The sequence below is a fragment of the Nanorana parkeri genome, unplaced genomic scaffold, assembly GCF_000935625.1.
Source record: "Nanorana parkeri isolate BGI_ZX_2015 unplaced genomic scaffold, ASM93562v1 scaffold584, whole genome shotgun sequence".
Lineage (NCBI taxonomy): Eukaryota > Metazoa > Chordata > Amphibia > Anura > Dicroglossidae > Nanorana > Nanorana parkeri.
The window spans coordinates 1,003,381-1,010,589 of NW_017306852.1; the positions used below are offsets into that span (position 1 = coordinate 1,003,381).

The 7,209-nt window shown below is 39.9% G+C and overlaps 1 protein-coding gene across 1 annotated transcript in view; it reads left to right on the top strand.

The window, feature by feature from the left end:
• Positions 1 to 7,209, top strand: part of RIOK1 (RIO kinase 1) — a 33,360-nt gene that overhangs the window by 13,711 nt on the left and 12,440 nt on the right. The window contains exons 8-11 of the mRNA XM_018562554.1: positions 1,100 to 1,186; positions 1,800 to 1,937; positions 3,484 to 3,587; positions 6,101 to 6,207. Of these exons, the coding sequence (XP_018418056.1) occupies positions 1,100 to 1,186; positions 1,800 to 1,937; positions 3,484 to 3,587; positions 6,101 to 6,207 (436 nt within the window). The remainder of the gene's footprint in view (positions 1 to 1,099; positions 1,187 to 1,799; positions 1,938 to 3,483; positions 3,588 to 6,100; positions 6,208 to 7,209) is intronic.

A 7,209-nucleotide genomic window follows, 5' to 3' on the forward strand; every position in this document is an offset into this window, starting at 1 on the left:
CTTACAATCTAAAAGAGGAGGGGGAAGTGATACATGAGGAGGTAGCTGTGTGGGGATGAATTGTTTGAGAACGTGATGGCTCAGTGGTTAAATTGAGGTGGGATAGTAATAGTTTATTTACGTTAAGTTGGGTATTCTGTATACTTTGCTGTACCTAATTGTGTCATGTATGGTGATGGTTGGGGCCAGAAACGGTGAGTGGTGCAGATTCAGGAATTGAAGTCCATGGTGGGAAAGCATAGGCAGGTTAAAAAAAAAAAAAAATACCTTTCCTATGAATAACTTTCTGGACCTGATACCAGAAGGGTTCTCCATAGATTTAGTCAGAAAAGTATTTGTTTTTGTGCAGTGATAGCTATTTTAGTGTACTTTTATTCATTTAATTGTGTATTTTTATCCGTTTAATATTGATTTGATAAACATTTGCGCAATTATTGCAGAACCTACAAAATTAGTATCGCCATCCTTTTTTTTTTTTTTTTTCCTCTACCAGGCCTGTGCTTTCAGAAAATATATGGTTTGGGGTGTCTTTTACAAACGCTAGCAACGCAGCAATAGAAAATCAAAACAATTGGAAAAATTGCAAAAATGGTGTAGCCAGCTGAGGTTAGAAAGGGTTTTTCCAAGGGCTTGGCAGCAAAAAGGTTAAAGGGTATCTGTTGTCAAGTCTTGACAAATGGAGATTGCATCACCAAGCAGGTCCTTGGTTGCTAGGGACATCACATCAAGTTATAAGGCCGGTGTGAATGGGACTATGTGCTGTGGGATTTTTTGGGAGTAAAGTAAGGAAAAGCTGTCATTGAAGATGGACAGACACTGGCTGGCAGAAGGGACCCTGGCAAAACCCGGTTACCTGGACAGCGGTGATGGGAAATGAAGAGCAGTCATTTGTTATAGAGGTGATTTGCTGTGTCCTATTTGGTCCTCTATGAGGTGCTTTTAAACTTCATGTCTGTATGGATGTACCATTCCTACTGTGAAATACCTTTTTTAAAGTTAGGTACCTTTCCCTAACTACAAGATAACTTATTATTTCACAAAACACTTAAGATGAAATGACAACCCAAATCACGCTAATTGTCTGCTTCTATTGTTCAAGGTTAAACACTGCTGGAATTCCTTGTCCGGAGCCAATTTTGCTAAAGAGTCACGTCCTCTTGATGGAGTTTATTGGAAAAAATGAGATGTGAGTGACTTTCAAAATTCCATTTCAAAGTGAACTTTAAGAGGATTAGGTTCCCAATCTATTTTTAGCATGTAGAACTATTTCTCATAGCAGTCCATATTTTTTAACCCGTGTTTATCAGGGTGCCTGCAAATATGTTTTTTTTTTTTTTTTTAAGTACAGACAGTCCACTGTTCCACTTCCCTGGCCTCCTCCTGCCATGAATCACTCCACAGGTGCAGACAAAACCTGCTCGCCTCTGCCGTACATTATGATCCTTCTCCAAAACTAGCCGCTCTTCCGTGGATCACCATGAATTAAACTATATTTTATTGTAATGACAAATAATTACTAGTTTGGCTTAGTCATAGAGGCGACTCTGACTAAGTGCAGAAGTGCGGTTTGTTTTTTGAGAAGGATGCCTGCAAATATATGTTGCCCTGTAGCAATTGATCTCTATTAGACTTGCTGTTGGAAATTAAAGTTTATTTATTAGGGGCAGCTCGGACAGCTCTTATTTCAGACACACGTGTGATCCATTCTGTTTTCTTTTAGGTTTCTCTTATATTTAAATGTAGTTCTTTGGTATTTAAATGTCATCTGTTCTGGGAAATCTTTTGCTTCCTTTTTTAAGGCCGGCTCCCTTGCTGAAAAATGCCCAGTTATCGGATTCCAAAGCACGAGAGATTTACTTAGACGTCATTCAGTATATGAGAAGGATGTACCAGGATGCCAGGCTTGTGCATGCAGATCTCAGTGAATTTAACATGCTGTAAGTAACTTGCATGGCCACATTCCAGTTGTGATTTAGGGTGAAAGAAATTAATTGTGTAGCATAAACTATCTAAACCCATCCTTACAGTATTCAGTTTCACAAAAGAAATTGAAAAGATAACTTTTCCATTTATGTATGATTGTTTTGACTGTGAAGTATTCTTATATAAAGGAATAGTCTGATGTTTAGTTTACGGTGCCAAGCAAGCAGATTCATACTTCTGTGTACTGAAAACTCAGTACATACTCTTTACCTAATCACTAATGTGCACCTATGACCCTGAGAGCCAATGCTGTTGTCACTGAATTGAAAGCTTAATCGTTTCATTAAAGGAGAACAATGGGGGTGAGTGAATTAAACTCATCCCCATAGCTAGAGCCGACGTGTGACTGTCGGTCACTGCACCCTACAGGCTATCCCCTCCAATCCTCCAGCGCTGACTGGAGGGATGGATGAGGAAGGGGTGGGCATAGCTGGCTCTTCCTCTAGATAGGCAGAGCCCGCTGTCAATGAGCCAGCTGTGTGGATCTCGACAGTATTGTCTGGATTTCTCTCAACTGTGGCACTCTCAGCATATAGTGGGAAATAGCCTGCTATATGCTGAGTTTTGTTGTTTGTTGTTTTGTTGAGGATGTTACTAGATGTCGTCCTGTGACCCTAAGGAGAACTATGGGGAAAAAATGTTACCCCAATAGTTCTCATTAATGTGGGCAATAGCCCACTATATACTGAGTTTTGGGTCATGGGAGGAGGTTAGTATGTGTCCTCACATGACCCTAAAGAGAACTATGGGGGAATAAAGGTTACCCCAATAGTTCTTTTAATGTGGGCAGAATCGGTCTGAAAGGTCTTATAGCATGCTTAGAAAACTAAGCGCATGCTTACATTCCCAGGGCCATGTACCAACCCTTCTGATATGACTTGGAGGTGTTTGGCAGGACAGTACTTTGCCATGTCAAAGAAGAATGTTTTGTTAAGTTGTTAGTCCTAGTGTTATCTGCAGTGGGTGCAGACTTACCGGCAGTGGTCCTTATGTTTCCCAGCTGATGATTTCATCAGCCCTCTAATAAGTTCAATGTATACAGCAGTTATACGGTAAAAGGATATGCACTATGCTCTTCTCTTTAGTTGTACAGTTATTGAGAAATTATTTCCTTATACAATACTAATTGCTTTATGTAAGAAATAAACTTTGGGGTCTACTTATAAACCATTTGCAAAGCTATTTGACTGGCAAATCTCTGTAAAAGTTCGTTCTGTGCAAATAGAGGCAAAAATTAACATTCTTAGTATATTTTCTCCTCAGGTCGATTGTAATGTAATACCACATTATGGCCACTAGATGGAGCTGAGAAGCACAGGGCACACATAGGGTACCTATTTCTTATGGTTCTGCAAATGGTTAATAAACAGACCCAGCAGGAACTTAGCCAGATGGAACTTTCTAATGTCATACTTTTGTTTTAGATTTAAAATAAGATATTGTAAAGTGTATTTAGATAAACTAATTACATGGTTTATTTTTCTCCCCCACTAAAAAAAGCTATAATAATGGCCAGGTTTATATAATTGATGTATCCCAGTCTGTGGAACATGATCACCCACATGCTTTGGAATTTCTTCGCAAGGACTGTGCCAATATAAATGGTGAGTTTTCAGCTTTTATTCATGTTCTGATTTAACCCATTTGTTTGAAGTCCAGTTCTCTTTATTTAAAGGTCCCTTACATTTAAATGTAGAGATGAATACAGTGAGTGCAGTCCATCTCACTTGTCACTTTACAAATACATCCACTGCAGACTCTTTTCTGTCTCCTGCCAAAAGAAAGCCTGATGTAAAAAAAAAAAGGTCACAGCCAGGAGGGTTTCTCGCATCCATCAATCTGACGTAAATTTGTGTTATAAATCTGAATGTGATTGAAAACAAACAGATGAAATAACACAGAACATATTTCGGAAATTACACTCCACACTTATTGGATTACAGAGAACTCAGATTAAAGAAACCCGATTGCAGACAATTCATTTCAACAATCTTCTCATAGGATAATATTGTATTAAATGTATTTTAGTTATGTAATTACCTGTAAAAACCTCTCTTGTTTAGACATCCGAAAGCCTTGGGATTTTTGCTGGGCCCGCCATCTTGGCTGTGCCGTCAGCAGACTGGGTTGTCACTCAAGTGACACTCTGTAGTATCCCCCCCCCCCTTTTGCTTCTTCCATTGCTCCACATAAAAGATTATATAGGGAGGTGAGGGTAGAGCAGCTCGGACAGCACAGACAGTAATTAAACACTTCTAGTAAGTCATGGTCTATGACGTGCAAGGAAGGAGGGGCTGTGCTAGGAAATTGACTCTTCTGAAGTCGTTAGGTTTGCTAGTTCAGATGCACATTACAAGTGAAAAAAACGCAGCAAGTAACATTTATAATACTTGATTTTTCAGTTTGTTTTTTTTACCTGCAATTGTTTAAGTTGGTGACAGGGTCTTTTTAAGGTAAAATGAGGGACCTTTCTGGCTTTAGCAAAACTGCAGTGCCTGCTGGAAAGCATTAGCAGATTACTGATTGGATTATTCTGTTGACTGGATACCTGTAGTCTCTACTTACTCCCCCAGAAAAGTGAGAACAATTTATGCATGTCTTGGGGGATCTATAAGGTAAATAAGCCAGAGGGTCAGCACAACAGACCGGGATCTTGCAGTTCCTGAAGCAGTTTAGCAGGTGCATTTAGCTGCACCAAAAATGCACACGTGTTAATGGGTTCTCTGAGCACTGAAGAAATGGCACACAGGCAACTAGCATTTTCAAAAAAGTTCATCACTCAGCAGCCTCTGTGTTGCTTTTATGACAGATTTCCTTAAACTAGGGATGCACCGATATTTCGGCCCCGAAACATATAGGCCGATAATGGCACTTTTGGCAAAATGCAATTTTTTGCCCGAAATAGCGGTACATCCGTGCGTTCTGTCCTCCCGTTGGGCGCTGCTCTGTGTCCCAATGGAGAGGAGAGAAACTGTCACAGGATGCCTAGCGGTGCAGGAGGAGAGCGGTGTGAGCGGACGGTGTCTCTCCTCCCACACTGCTCAGCCCCCTGTGACAGATCAGGAGAGCGGTGTGTGGGCGGAGAGAGCTGTCAAAGGAAGCCGGCGGGGAGGAGTCAGCTGTCAGATCTAGATCTCCTCCCCGCACCGCTCGCTCAGCCTCCTGTGACAGCGAGTCAGGATGGAGAGCGGTACAAATACTCAGTGATCAGGATTGACGACTTTGTGTCCTCAATCTCTTTTTCTATTTTAAAAAGGAAATATCAGGGGGCTGTTTAGATCCCTAATATTTCCCCGAAGCCCCTACAAATAAAGGAAAAAAATAGAGATCTTAAATAAAAATAAAATATAAAAAAGAAATTAAAAGTTAGAAAAAAAACTTTCGGTTTTGGCCTGACATTTCTTTTTCCATTTTGGTTTCGTTTCAGTTTTGAAACTTTCATTTCGGTGCACCTCTACCTCAAATACCACGTCTAACCAAGAGTGCACTTATTTCATTATTATTATACAGGATTTATATAGCGCCAACAGTTTGCGCAGCGCTTTACAATATGGGGCAGACATTACAATCACAATACAATTCAAGACAAGATGGTAAGGAGGGCCCTGTCCCTGAGAGCTTACAATCTAAATATATATATATATAAACACTGATGTCTGTAGTACGGAGTTTGGGTGAAAATGTAGATGCACAGCATGTTTTTACTGGAGGAAAGTATAGGTGGCTTTCCATGATGCAGACCAGAATAATCGACTATAATATGCTATGCTTTCTACTGGTTTATGGTTTTTTAGGAAAGTATCCACGCTTAACAGGGAATGGAATTATCAAAACTGGAGCAGACAAAATCTGGAGCAGTTGCCCATGGCAACCAATCAGCTTCTCTCTTCAGTTTGTTCAGTGGAGATTTGAACATGAAAGGTGGATGCTGATTGGTTGCCATGCACAGCTGCTCCAGGTTTCATAAATTCCCCTCAGTGTGTGTTATTTGAATTCAAATTTGCCTGAATGAAACAGTATATATTCACAGGTAAACCCTGTCCAGTTTATTTAATTGTAGCCTCTTTAGTAAATGTTTCAGGTTTGTGTTATTTTTTTTTTCTTTTGTGCTTGGCAGATTTCTTTGTGAAGCACGGTGTTGCAGTAATGACGGTACGAGAGCTGTTTGAGTTTATCACAGATTCATCCATTACTCAGGATAACATGGATGCTTATTTAGAAAAGGTAATATGATCTTTCATTTATTAAATGTTACAATGTATTTGTATAAAGAGACCCTGTCACCAACTTAAAGTGACATTAAACCCTCAGATTTTTTAACATAAACCAATACTGTAATGTGTGCCTTACTGTAATCCATGGTAGTTTCCCTTCTCTTTGCTGCTTTTCCTTTTTAAATCCTCATGTCTTCTCATGCTTGGGGAGAACTTCCCTTTGCAGCCGAGTGCCTCTTCCTGTAGTGCTGGCTCAGGTTGCAAACCTATACACAGACACCATGTATCCATTCCTGAGACAAGGCAGTCTGCAGCAAAACAGAAGTTCTGCCCAGCATGAGAACAGATACAGATTTAAAAGGAAGAGCAGCAAAGAAGGGAAACAACCATGGATTACAGTAAGGAACACTCTGAGGGTTTAATGTTACTTTAAATCAATGCTGGTAAAGGAAACAAGTTAAATCAATTATTATACATGTTTAATGGCAGTGTTTTTTCCTTTCTGTAAATTATTTTTTATAGACTTGCATTGTGACTCTGAACTTGTTAGTAAATGTTACTACTTCAGGAAAGTAAATTCCTTATTACACACACCCCCTTTTCATCTGCGTGCCATAGCCCTCTACTCTTCTAGAAGTGTCCTAATTATTGTCTGTGCTGGCCAAGCTCTTCTGCCCCTCCCTTCTACTCTCTACATAACCTTTTTATGTAGCTGCCAGGCAAGAAGTGAAGGGAATACTACAGAGTGTCACATGAGTTTGCTGGGGCTTTTGACATCACATCCAAGATGGCAGCGCCCAGCAAGCATTCTCAGGGCTTTTGGATATCTACACCATCTACAAGAGAACCTTTCACAGATCAGAAAAATGCCTAAAATAAGTATAATGCACACTTTGAATGTCAAACTGAATGCTCTGGAGACCAGTTATATTTGGTACAATAAATATTTATGGGAACCTACTAGACAGCAGTGGGCCCAGTTGTATTGCTTACATAAATGTGTTCGTTTTTT